Source organism: Crotalus tigris, unplaced genomic scaffold, assembly GCF_016545835.1.
Source record: "Crotalus tigris isolate CLP2741 ecotype Arizona unplaced genomic scaffold, ASM1654583v1 scf7180000017765.3138416, whole genome shotgun sequence".
In the NCBI taxonomy this organism is placed as follows: Eukaryota; Metazoa; Chordata; class Lepidosauria; order Squamata; family Viperidae; genus Crotalus; species Crotalus tigris.
In genome coordinates, this window is record NW_024096620.1 from 2,447,142 (window position 1) to 2,460,626 (window position 13,485).

General features: G+C 52.0%; 1 protein-coding gene across 1 annotated transcript in view; it reads right to left on the reverse strand.

Moving 5' to 3' along the window:
- Positions 1-1,664: 1,664 nt before the first annotated feature.
- LOC120307153 (protein MB21D2-like) overlaps positions 1,665-13,485 on the reverse strand; it is a 28,670-nt gene continuing 16,849 nt past the window's right edge. Inside the window, exon 2 of the mRNA XM_039341507.1 lies at positions 1,665-3,600. Coding sequence (XP_039197441.1) covers positions 2,336-3,600 — 1,265 coding nt within the window. The 3' untranslated portion in view covers positions 1,665-2,335. The remainder of the gene's footprint in view (positions 3,601-13,485) is intronic.

Genomic DNA, 13,485 nt, shown 5'->3' on the forward strand with positions numbered 1-13,485 from the left:
CGCCCATCTAGGATCCATCTAGCATAGGGGGTTGGCAACCTTGGCTCTTTTATGACTCCTGGACTTCAACTCCCAGAATTCCTGAGCCAGCTGTGCTGGCTCAGGAATTCTGGGAGTTGAAGTCCACGAGTCATAAAAGAGCCAAGGTTGCCTACCCCTGATCTAGCACAAACCTGGTTGAAGAGGGTGGCTGGGTCACCTGACCTGCTCAGACCACGGCTGGGCTCCCAGGGCTCCTGGCCGGCCAACTGCCCAGTCCCCCTTCAGCCCAGACCAGCCTATCGAGAAGGCGAGCAGGCAGATTCCTCAGGGCTTCAGAGAAGGGGGCAGCCCTGCAAAGCCCCACAGGCTGCTTCCAGAAATGGGGCAAGCCAACCCCCCCCCCCAAAGTACCTGGAATCCCAGCAGGTCAGAGGATGGCCTGACTGAAAGGGAGGCGAGGGCCGGGGTGCAATCAAGAGAAGGCCAAAGGGACCCACCAGGAAGGAGAACACCCACCCTTGGGGCTCAGGAAACCACCCAAGACTGAAGCCCCCCCCCTTCCCAGTTTCTGAGCAAAATGGCCTTGGAGCTCCTCTCCCCACCAGACCCTTCCTCTCCTTGGCAACTTCAGAGTTGCCCTGTTGGATGCCTGCCAGCTCTACCATCCTGTCTGGAAGGATGGCAGGACCTGGGTTGGCTCTGCCGGGCTCCCCCACACAAGGCCGGAGAGGCCTGCCCAGTGTGGCCCCAGCACCGAAAATCCCCTTTAATAACAGCCGGTTTGGTCTGCTGGTTAAGGCACCAGGCTAGAAAGCTGGAGATGGAGAGTTCTAGTCCCGCCTTAGGCATGAAAGCCAGCTGGGTGACCTTGGGCCAATCACCAGGCGACAGGGAGCTCTAGTCCCGCCTTAGGCGTGAAAGTCAGTTGGGTGATTTTGGGCCAATCACCAGGCGACAGGGAGTTCTAGTCCCGCCTTAGGCATGAAAGCTGGCTGGGTGACTTTGGGCCAATCACCAGGCGACAGGGAGTTCTAGTCCCGCCTTAGGTGTGAAAGTCAGTTGGGTGACTTTGGGCCAATCACCAGGCGACAGGGAATTCTAGTCCCACCTTAGGCATGAAGTCAGTTGGGTGACTTTGGGCCAATCATCAGGAGACAATGAGTTCTAGTCCCGCCTTAGGCATGAAAGCCAGCTGGGTAACTTTGGGCCAATCACCAGGAGACTCTTTCTAGTCCCGCCTTAGGCATGAAAGCTGGCTGGGTGACTTTGGGCCAATCACCAGGTGACAGGGAGTTCTAGTCCCGCCTTAGGCATGAGATCAGTTGGGTGACTTTGGACCAATCACCAGGAGACGGTGAGTTCTATTCTCACCTTAGGTGTGAAAACCAACTGGGCTACTTTGGGCCAATCACTCTCTCTCAATCCAACCCACCTCACAGGGTCGTTGTTTTGAGGAAAATATGAAAAGGAGAAGGAGTATTATGCATGCTCACCACTTGAGTTACTTATAAAAATAGTAAAGGCAGAAGATAGATAGATAGATAGATAGATAGATAGATAGATAGATAGATAGATAGATAGATAAATAGATAATAGATAGATAGACAGACAGATAGATAGATGTGTGTGAGAGAGAGAGAGAGGGAGAGAGGAAGAAAAAGCCACAGCAGGCCAGGCCAGGGGCAAGTGCGCAGGGACCGTTCTCACGGCCCGTCCTTTAATCGCTTGGAAGTAAGGCTTTGACTAAGGACCGGCGCTCAGAGCGACTGTCCCAGGGTCTCCCTTGCAGGACCCTCGGCAGAAAGAGCCTCCGGGTTCTGCCCAGCCCTGATGCGGATCAATTACATTCAAGAACAGGAGATCAGCAGAAGAAAATGCCCTCAGTCTGGAGGCGTCGCTGGGATCGTCGCTCCTGGCCTCATTTTGGTCCCCCTGGAGGACCCCCGGGAACAGACGGGCCAACTGGGCCAGCAGCAGGAAGCGGCTCACCCTTCCGCCGGGCGTTTCCCACAGTCACCCTCCGAAAGCAGGGAAAAAAGGGGGGGGGGAGGAAGCTAATTATACGAAGAGGACCCAGCCCACCAGAGAAGGGGATGTGCTAAAGGTAGAAGGGGATTCTTGCTGAAGGAGGCTGCCAGATGTGCAGACAGTCACGGTGGTCTGGGAAAAGGCTGGACTGGCCGGCCTCCAAGTCAGAGTAGCAGCCAATCCATGCCCAGAACCCCACCCTCTCCTGCAGGCCCCCCTCAGCCTGATATGTTGACAATGGAAACAGACCCAGGAAAACCCAGGGGAGTGAAGGGGTCCCACAGTCTGAGGTGGGGCAGGAGGCCGTGGGGGGACAGAGGGAGTCTCAGAAGAATTTGTCGTCAATTCTGAAGTGGGGCCGCGTGACGTCGTCAGGGTTGATGAAGACCGAAATGGACTTTCCCGGGTTCTCAGTCACCAGCTGCTGCAGCTTTTTGGCCAGCCGGTCGTCGGGCTGGTTGGGATCCCCTCCGTCCGACTGGGGGGAGGGGATGCTGGTAGCGCTGCCCCTCCGCTGGAGCTCCAGCGTCAGCCGGTTGGCGGCCTTGACGTGCTCGATGGCCATCTGGAGGTGCTCGGCCGGGTCGGAGCGCACGGAGGAGAGCTTCCGCGCGTGGAGCATGACCGTCTCCTCGGAGAGGTGCTCCAGCATGTTGCACTGGGGGATGAAGTAGTTGGGGCAGGTCTTGTTCACCAGGCAGTGCTGCAGGTCGTCAATCAGGCCCAGCAGGAAGTGGGCGGCGTAATCCTCCTGCAGCAGGTAGCTGGCGGGCAGCCGGTCGCAGGCCCAGAGCATGACGCTGCGCAGGTGGTAGGGGCTGATGGCCTTGGGGCGCGAGAGCAGCTTGATGATGATGGCCTTGCAGGCCTGGTAGGCCTGCATGAGGCTGGTGGAGATGCACTTCTTCAGCTGCACCTCACTACGGGCAAAGGAGAGGCGCCACTCGTTGTCCTTCCGACCCTTGTACGAGCAAGCCGGGACCAGGTAGAAGCCGCTGATGACCTCCTCCTCCGTGATCTTCCCGTCCCAGAAGTGGTTCTCCATCAGCCAGCTCTGGGCCACGGCCGGCCAGCCCTTGAAGGACACCACCGGCACGATGTCGTACAGCATGCGGCTGCTGCCCACCCCTAAGATGATGGAGATGAGCGTGCCGTTCTTCTCCACCTTCTCCACCTTGGGCATCCCCCGCTGGGGCTTCTTCTGGATCTCGGAGAGGACCACGCTGATGGACTCGTAGAACCAGTCGGCCACGCGGGTGGGGGAGAAGAAGTAGTTGGTGGCCCCGTTGAGATGGTCCACGATGGTGCAGCAGTCCTTCCACTTGCTGATGGTCCCTTCGTCAAAGAGCCGCAAGCTCAGCCAGGAATGACACAAGGCGGAGTGGCGCATGTCCAGGGTGACCGGCTGGTTTCGGTCGTGCAGCTTCAGGGCTGGCACAAGCAGGGTGAAGTCCATGTCGTAGTCAGTGCCACGAGCGTAGAAGTTCAGTTCGTCCAGGTCAAGGTCCACCACGCCTTCTCGGACCCCTCCAGAAAGCAGCAAGTATTCATTGGCGACTGGAAGTTTTTGGTCAAGTTTTTGTACCATGCCTGGAAGGAAGAGAGAAAGAAGTTGAGAGGCAGTCTAGAGCTTGGTGCTTCAGAGCCTGCCCCAAAACAAGGGAGCAGGTGGGCACTCCCCTCCAGGGGGATCTTCCGAAGACAAAGCTTTATGGAAGCAGCAGGGTCAGGACCAAAACCAAGAAGGACACAGGGCGATTCTTTCAAGCTGAGCCCTTTATTGTAACTCCTACAGACAAAATCTTGCCAGATTGAGGATCTACTTTCTCTATTTACCGTAGACTCTGAGAACCATTAAGGAGGCACTGTCCTCACTCTCTTTCTCACACACAATACATGTGGGCTGAGTGGCCTCTTTCTCCTTCCTGGAAAGCACCCCCTCCCTCCTGGGGGATCTGCCTCCTCACTACATCGCATCACCTGTATATGTAGACTTGCAACAGTTTGTTTACTGACTGTTCAAAGTTACAACGGCCTTGAAAAAAGTGACTTATGACCGTTTTTTCACACTTATGACCACTGCAGCATCACGTGATTTACATTCGGAGGCTTAACCAACTGAACTCATATATATGATGGTTGCAGGGTCTCAAGTGTCACATGATCCCCTTTTTCGGCCTAATCAACGGGGGAAGCCGGATTCACTTAACAACCGTGCTACCCCCTTAAAAACTGCAGTGATTCACTTAACAACTCTGGCAAAGAAAGGGTGTAAAATGGGGAAAAATTTGGTTAACAACGGACTTGCTTAGCAACAGAAATTTTCAGCTCCCTTGTGGTCATCAAGGACTGCCTGTAGGCACAACCCAGCCTGAGCCAAGTTCTGCTCAGGTATAAAATATAAAAGGGAGGTATAAAGGTATAAAAGGAAAGGGAATCTAAAGCAATGCAGACTTCAGCTTGGCAGCTATAAACAATGCGCCATCGGGAGCAGAGTTGCAGAGGACGAAAAGAGAATCTCCTACAGCTGAACGGATCCCACAGCAAAAGAGGGCTGAAAAACCTGCCTTCGAAACCCCACAAAGCAGGCGGGCAGCACCATGGCCCCATCGGAGCCCAGCTCGGAGGGCTTGGAACTGGGACCATCTGACAGGGATGGCGCATCTCCCTCGGCCTGTTCGGAGCGGCCAGGAGGTGAGGACGGTGCTGTCCTGGCCCCCTCGGGCTTTAGGGGAGGTGGTCAGCCGGACGGGGAGCTACCTGCCTTCACAGACACAGGGGAGGATCAGTTGCTGACAGGCAACAGATCCCCTCTGATGAGGAACAGCTGCTTACTCCGCTGATCCCGAGAGCACGGAGAGCAGAGCATGGAGAGCAGAGCACAGGCAAGCCCAGAGAAGGAATGCAAGGCTACTGGGAGGGGGATCTGCCCCACCCCTCCTCACAAGGAACACCTGGAGGGGAGGGAGTTAAGGAGAAGCGTCTTTGTGTTTGCTTTGGCTTGCACTTCCCCGGCTTTGACTCCTGCTTGTTGCTGCTTGCCTTGCCTGGCTGGGAAGACACTCTTCGCCTTCTGTTTTGGACCGGCCTTTGCCCCAAGGACTGCCCTTGTCTTGTGCCTGGACGCTGCCCTATGGACCCCGTTGTGGTGTGGTTGTTTTGGGACTGAGAGGGCAAGTGGGTTTCTGTTAACTTTGTGGAAATAAAACGACTTGGGGCAGCTGAGCCAATACAGTAGAAAAAAATACTGCTACTTTAGCAGTAGGGCTCACCAATTGTAGTGGTCAAGTACTAGGAGAAGAAGCAGTAGTAGCAGTGTGTGAGAAGGAGCTGTGAGTACCGCCCATTGTGTGCTTGTGGGCGGGTTGCCTGAGGGCCGAGGATGATTGTGTTGGCTTGTCTGGGGTTTGAGGGGGCCCACTGATTTTGGGCAGAGATAAAAATATGTGACGGTGGGCTATATAAATGCAATTAATACATTTCATTAATAAAATCGTGGCCTTTGTTCCCAGGGACTGAGAAATAGCCAAATAAACCCCACTTGGCGAAAGAAAAGAGCAAAAAATATTTGTGTTAAGAGCGCATGGACCGCCTGTGCATGTCGGCTTCCTCTATTCATGCAAACGAAGACCTGGCGAGGCTCCTGGCCTTCTCCGAAGCCTCCACACCAGAGGTCAAGGTAGGTGCCCAGTGCGAGTGCCCCAAAGCCTCAAGAAAATGCCAGAAAATTTGGGAAATTTCTTTTTGGAAAAGTCATGTTGGCGCGAATGCTCGCAGCTTCTGAGCCAAGAAGGGAAAGTGGGAGAAAGGTGCCTTGTTGTCAAGAGCCCCAACTCTACACAACCCCTCCAGGAATGGCCCTTGACCCCGTGTGCCATCCCTTCCCCTCCCCCTACTCCTTTTAAGGCCACCGTTGGGAGGATAAAACTGGAGGTTTACGGATTCTGTCTTGGATTTTGGAGGGAAGACGGGCTGCGTATGTCCTACCTACAAGCACACTCCCAAATTTAACAATCAAGGTCAGCCGTGGACGAGCTCTTGAAATCAGTCATAAGGACGGGGAAGGAGAGGGTGATCCTCTGAGGACCTCTGCCCTTATTACGCGTTGAGTTTTGTTTCTCTCCGCAGAACCATTTACGGACATTTTAGCTTCACCCCACACAAAGGATGCTTTGGACCAAGGCAGCTTCGCCGGATACTATAACTAACCCTGGTGGGAGAATCCTCAACCTTGTTTCAAGAGATGAAACCATCTCCCCAAGTTGCAAAGGGGCAGATAAGTGAGCGGAAGGGGGGGCAAATCCACCCCCCTTCCTCCTTCTGTCAACCGCAGGGAGAAGGCTGTGCCCGACCGTCACCCGAACAGCAGATATGAGAATGATTGTGTATCTTGCTTTGCCCTCAACGGTGGAGATGGAGAACCTCAACCCCCCACGGACAGCCTGCTTGTTCCCCTAAATTAAAGGCGTCGCTTAGGGGGCGGTCGCACCCTTGAAAAGAAGAGGTTCTTTCTGCACGTTCCCCAAATTCGGAGCCCACCCAGATATCGTTCGTTGTGCAAAAGTCAGGGCGATGCACAGCTTGCATCTGTGAGGAAACGCAATGCCTTCAAAAGAAGATCTTGGAGAACTGAGGTTCTTCATAGATGGATGTAGAGGTCTGTGGGGGACGTTGAAGACAGCCACATGAAATTTTGAGGTGAGGAATAGAAAAAAATTTCATGCTGCATCATGTCTGGTGGTAGAATTTCAGCTGCTGCATCTCCTAAACTTTGGGGCTGCTTTTCTGGAGACTTGCAAAAATGGTTAGATTTTTTTTTAACCATCTGTGCATCACAGAGGCAACGCTGAAGCCTATGTTGGTTTGTCCAGCAGGTCTTCCTACCGCTGGCCAGTGAAGCCATTTTTGACAGATGGAAGGATTATCTGAACCCCCTTCCAAGGTTGGGGTGGAGGTTGGGAGGACCCCAACTAACCTCAAGGTTTCTCCTGGCCCCCCCCCCCTTCAGAGTACGCACCCACTCCCCCCCTTTCAAGCAGGGAAGAGACCACAACGGTCTGGAAATGGCACCAACAGCACAAGCCTCCAGCCTGATTTGTGATTGTTTTAAAAGAAATAAATAGTAACATGCAGACTGTTTGAATTCAATAATGTTTTCCACTATGGCATCAAAAAAATTAAGAAAGATGGGATTGATCCGTTTAAATTTTATGCAGCTTCCTTGCTTTCCCATCCCATGTATATTCCTGACTGTAGGACAGTTGCATTTTATTTTAAAGTTGGGAAACAAATTGTGTAAATCAAGATCTGCCGCCCGGAGTTTTTTTGCTTTTCTCCTGAGGTTTCTGTGGCTGGAAATGAAACACACATTTCATCCCTTTGGGGCGTTGCTGACCCCTCCTCCCTTTCAGAGAGGAAGCGACAGAGCAGAGAAACTCAAAACGGGAAGAGTTTTGTCTCCTTTTCTTTCATTCCAGAAAAAGCCTGGAGACCTTCACATCTTGGTTTGTGCTTCCCTTCGGGGACTTTGAGCACAACATGGATTCCATCCAAGGGCTGTTTCCCCCCCCCCCAGCCCACGCCCCAGAGGCCTTTGACTCTGTCTTAATAATTTTTATTCTCTTAGTGGAGCCCTGTAGTTCCATTACTATTACTTATTTAATCTGTTTTTAAACTAGTAACAATGGTTGTTAAGTTAATCTGGTTTCCCCATTGACAATTTAATAATAATAATAGTAATAGTAATAGTAATAATAATAATAATAATAATATAGGGACCTTGGAGGTCATCTAGTCTAATCCCCTGCTCAGGAAGGAAACCCTAGACCAGGGGTAGGCAACCTTGGCTCTTTTCTGACTGGTGGACTTCAACTCTCAGAATTCCTGAGCCAGCCGTGCTGAGGGGAAAGGAGAGGTTTCCAAGCTGAGCCAGGCTGGCTGAGGAATTCTGGGAGTTGAAGCCCACGAGTCATGAAGGGGCCATACTTCTCCCACGCTGGCTCAGGAATTCTGGGAGTTGAAGTCCACCAGTCATAAAAGAGCCAAGGTTGCCTACCCCTGGTCTAGTGGCTGAGGCACCAGGCTAGAAAGCAGGAGATCCTGAGTTCAAGTCCTGCCATAGCCATGAAATCCAGCTGAATGACTTTGGGCCAGTCCAACCCACCTCACAGGCTTGTTGTGGTGGAGGAAATAGGAGGAGGAAGGATTTTGCTCTTAAACTTCTCAGCTTACGTTCCCCCCCCCCTTCTTTGCAGCCAGCAGGGCGAGATGCCAACTTGGGCATCCTCCAAGTGGTGACAGGCTTCCGAGAGCTGTGCCCTTCTGCCCCAGGGCCTACGTAATTCGGTCCCCGCCCTCTTTGCCCTGGAGACCTGGATCTGGCTCAGCCTGTTCCGCTCGCTGGCTTTCGCACTCAGAGACTCAGCCTGGGGATGCAACGGCTGCCCTGCCTTTCTCCTTCTTCGTCTTTCTGATGGGGCGACGTGTCCGTGCTCTGCTTTCAGACAATGCAACGGATCTGGGTTCATTTCTGGAGTCTGCACAATGGAAGTGGATTGGTCAGAGGAGCTGGGGACGGGAGTGGATTTCCCGCTGGGCCTGTTCTGTTGTGCAGATGTGATCCTTGGGAACACGTGCAGGGCCTTCCTCTCTCTCTGGCTTCCGTGCAGCTTCTGGGTTTCCAAGGTTTCCAAGCTGAGCCAGGGAGGCTCAGGAATTCTGGGAGTTGAAGTCCACCAGTCATGAGGGGGCCATAGTTCCCTCATGCTTGCTCAGGAATTCTGGGAGTTGAAGTCCACGAGTCATAAAAGAGCCAAGGTTGCCTACCCCTGCAATACTATTTCGGACAAATGGCTGTCCAGTCTCTTCTTAAAAACTTCCAGTGTTGGAGCATTCACCGCTTCTGGAGGCAGGTGGTTTGTCAGGAGGTTGCAGAAGGGGACTATCACATGACCCCGGAATGCTGCAACCGTCATAAATGTGAGTCAGATGTCAAGCATCCGAATGTAAAACACGCCACCATGAGGATGCTGCAACGGTCATAGGTGTGAAAAATGGTCATGTCACTCTTTTCAGTGCTGGGGTAGCTTTGAATGGTCACTAAGAGAACTGTTGTAAGTTGAGGCCTGCCAGCGCGTGCTTGTTCCCAAGTGACAAAAAAGGGAGGAAGGCAGCGCCCGCCCCCAAAAAAATCAGAAGCAAAAGGTGCTTTGGGGAGGCCCAGCCATCCCCCCCCCAAAACTGTTCTCAGCCAAGTTTAAGCCTAGGATTATAAACTGAACCAGGAGTGTCCAACCTTGGCCTTTAAGACTTGTGGACTTCAACTCCCAGAATTCCCAGACCAATTGGGTCGGTTGTGTGACCGACCTGCTTTACGACTGTCAGGAGTCACACAGCCACGATGGGCAGGCTCCATTACAGCCGTAACTCAAGGACTCTCTGATGTTTACTTTTCTAAGCATGTTATTAAATCAACCTGCCTCTGACAGAGACATCCCCAGGGATGGCAGGAGTTATTTTGGGGGAACTATTTTTGAAATCACATGTTGGCTGAGCGTGATGCTCTGCTCGCTCTTTGAGGGACTCTGGGAGGGAATAAAAGGAACCGAAACTTCTTGGGGGGGGGGAGGAATTAGAGGAGGGAAAAATCTCCCTGACATCTGTCCCCCTCCCAGCTCAACCTCTGCTAAAATTATCCCTGAAAGGGATCCAGACTTTTGCACCAGACTTTTCCACAAATAGCGAACGTTGTTCAAGACCAGCCCATGAAATATCTTTATTTACCTTCGTAAATTATAACATCTATCCCATTGCAATTCTATGGTTCCACATTATGGTGGTTTTATTATGGTTTTATCTTAATTTAATATTTTATCTCCCATATTGTATTGTCCACAAGATAGATAGATAGATAGAGAGAGAGAGAGAGATAGATAGATAGACAGACAGTAGATAGATAGATAGATAGATAGACGATAGATAGATAGATAGATAGATAGATAGATAGATAGATAGATAGATAGATAGATACATACATACATACATACATAGATACATAGATATAAATGGATGGATGGATGGATGGATAGATGGATGGATACAGATAGAGATAGATAGATAGATAGATAGATAGATAGATAGATAGATAGATAGATAGATAGATAGGTAGATAGATAGATAGATAAATAAATATACATGGATAGATAGATAGATAGATAGATAGATAGATAGATAGATAGATAGATAGATAGATAGATAGATTTGCTGGCTATTCATTTAAACTAAAAATAAAATAACAATAACAATAATACTATAAATAATAATAAATGTCAGCACCCCTCAGTCAGGCCAGGGAGTCAAGGCTGGGCCTGGCAAGGGGGGAGCAGTCAGGTCGGAGCCCCCCACTTTTGAAAGAGCGGCATTTCCTTGCTTCGAGGGAGCCAGGATCACCAAGCCTTTGCGCCACCTAGAGCAACCTTGCCAGCCTGGGTGCCCTTCAGATTGCCCCAGGGTGGCCCAGCCCCCCACCAGGGAGAGCTCCCACTTCTTCAAAGCCCCCCAAGGCCAGAGGTCAACCAGGCTGTTTTTACTGTTTGAAAAGGTGTTTAAGGTTTTAACTGTAATATGTGCTTTCGAATGGTGAGCTGCCCAGAATTTGCTGGGATGGGTGGCTATAGAAATCGAAAATCAAAAATCAAATCCAAATCTGCCAGTCCTCCCCCAATGAGCCTCCCCCACCCAATCTCCGCCTGCCAGGAGTGTGAAGCTTCCTGGATCCACCACTAGAGGGAGACAGTTCCCCACCTCTTGCACAAGTGCGTTTCAAGGATTTTCTGCTTTCACTTTTAGGGCTATTGTGAAGATGCCTCCCTACACACACACACACACACACACACACACACACACACATACACACACACACCTCTGGCCACCCAGAGGCCAGAGAATGCCCGTTTGGGAAGTCAAGGAAAACTAAATCAAGCCCCCCAGGGCTACAACCATGTCTCTGGGTTGGGGGGGGGGGGGGAGAGAGCAGCTACAGAGACCCAGCCTCCTGCTCTCCCCCTCCCTTCATGTCCTAACTTGTCCCCCCCCCCACACACACACACTCCAGCCAGGCCTTGCCTGTCTCTTCGGAAGCCCCTCTTTGCATCTGCAAGAATCAATTAAGGATAGCCTGCAATTGTTCCTTAAGTGCAAAATTCCTATAATATCGCTGTTTATCCTGGACGCCACAGCCAAGTTCTTGTCTAGGAAGAGAACAAGCCAGTCAGTGTAGCCAGGAGGCCAAGTTGGCTCAGCGGGCCGGAGAAGGCATCTGGAGAAGTCCAGCTGCAACAAGACAAGCCCTTTCTTTGTGGGTGGGCAAATGCCCAGCGCACGGCTTCCCTCACCCCCACGCACACCCGCACAAAACCAGCAGCGTTCCCACAGCTGCGGCTTTTGAACCTGCCTCACCTGGTCCTCGGTCCTTTGGGCTGGTGGCCGTCCCTCCGGGGGTGGGGTCCCTGGGCCCTCTGTCAGGTCCCCAAATTCTGATTGTCTCCTTCCAAATGTATGTATCTATGTGTGTATGTATGTATGTATATATTCTTGTGCTTTGCTTTGGGGCCTGCCATTCTGCTGGGGGGAGGGGGATATTTGCTTTCATTTGGGATAACTTTCGCTTTCTGCTTTCTTTCTTCCACCTCCATCCCCTTGAGAAAGGAAGGTCTCCCTTATTGGGGAGACGGTTACCGAGAAACGAAAGCTGGAGAAGAGCTTGAGATATGTGCCAGCTAGCCGTTCTTCTGTCCACCTGTGGATTGGCTGGATTTCAAATGGACATTATGACTGGAAGTTTTGAAGAAGAGACTGGACAGCCCTTTGTCCAGGGTTTCCTGCCTGACCAGGGGGTTGGACTAGATGACCTCCAAGATCCCTTCCAACTTTATCATCATCATCATTATTACTACTACTACTACTACTACTACTACTACTACTACTACTACTACTACTTTGGTGGGTGGAGGAATATTGTTGGTTTAATTACACCGTTCAAGCGGGATTTCCCCCAATCTCCCTACTGTCACTGACCCTAATAAAAGTTTCCTTTTGAGACAATGCCTGTTTCAAGAGTTCGGCTTTCTTGGCTGGGCCCCTACCCCCTCCCAGTGGAGGAGGGGACGGAGGATGCCAGAGTCCCCCTTGGTTAATTAAGGAGGAGGGGGCTGGGACCCAGATGCAACCTGGTCTTGGAGAGGCTGGGCTGCATTGGGAGACCCTGGCCTGGCACCCAGAGATGGGCTCTCCAGCAGGTGCCAATCCTTTCCGGCCACTTCCAAGCCAAATACTCTGGATTTCTACCCACTTTAGTTCCAAAGCACCACAAAGGCAAGAGCAGAAGCAACGGATGGAAACCTAATCAAGGAGAGCAGCAACCTGGACCTAAGGAGGGGTTTCCGGACAGGGAGAAGAGGTGAAGAGGTTAAGCTTCTTTGGGGCAGCTCCTCAAATACTGGAGGAGTTTGAAAGAGTTATTGTAAGAAGCAGAAGCTGCACGGAAGCCAGAGAGAGAGGAAGGCCCTGCACGTGTTCCCAAGGATCACATCTGCACAACAGAACAGGCCCAGCGGGAAATCCACTCCCGTCCCCAGCTCCTCTGATCAATCCACTTCCATTGTGCAGACTCCAGAAATGAACCCAGATCCGTTGCATTGTCTGAAAGCAGAGCACAGACACGTCGCCCTGTCAGAAAGACGAAGAAGGAGAAAGGTAGGGCAGCCGTTGCATCCCCAGGCTGAGTCTCTGAGTGCGAAAGCCAGCGAGCGGAACAGGCTGAGCCAGATCCAGGTCTCCAGGGCAAAGAGGGCAGGGACCGAATTACGTGGGCCCTGGGGCAGAAGGGCACAGCTCTCGGAAGCCTGTCGCCACTTGGAGGATGCCCAAGTTGGCATCTCGCCCTGCTGGCTGCAAAGAAGGGGGGGGGGGAACGTAAGCTGAGAAGTTTAAGAGCAAAATCCTTCCTCCTCCTATTTCCTCCACCACAACAAGCCTGTGAGGTGGGTTGGACTGGCCCAAAGTCATTCAGCTGGATTTCATGGCTATGGCAGGACTTGAACTCAGGATCTCCTGCTTTCTAGCCTGGTGCCTCAGCCACTAGACCAGGGGTAGGCAACCTTGGCTGTTTTATGACTCGTGGACTTCAACTCCCAGAATTACTGAACCAGCATGGGGGAACTATGGCCCCTTCATGACTGGCGGACTTCAACTCCCACAATTCCTCAGCCAGCATGACTCAGCTTGGAAACCCTTTCCCCTCAGCATGGCTGGCTCAGGAATTCTGGGAGTTGAAGTCCACGAGCCATAAAAGAGCCAAGGTGGCCTATCCCTGGCCTAGGCCTCTATTTCTCAACCTTGGCCACTCGGAGATGGGTGGACTTCAACTCCCAGAATCCCTCAGCCAGCAAGGGGGAAACTATGGCCCCTTCATGACTG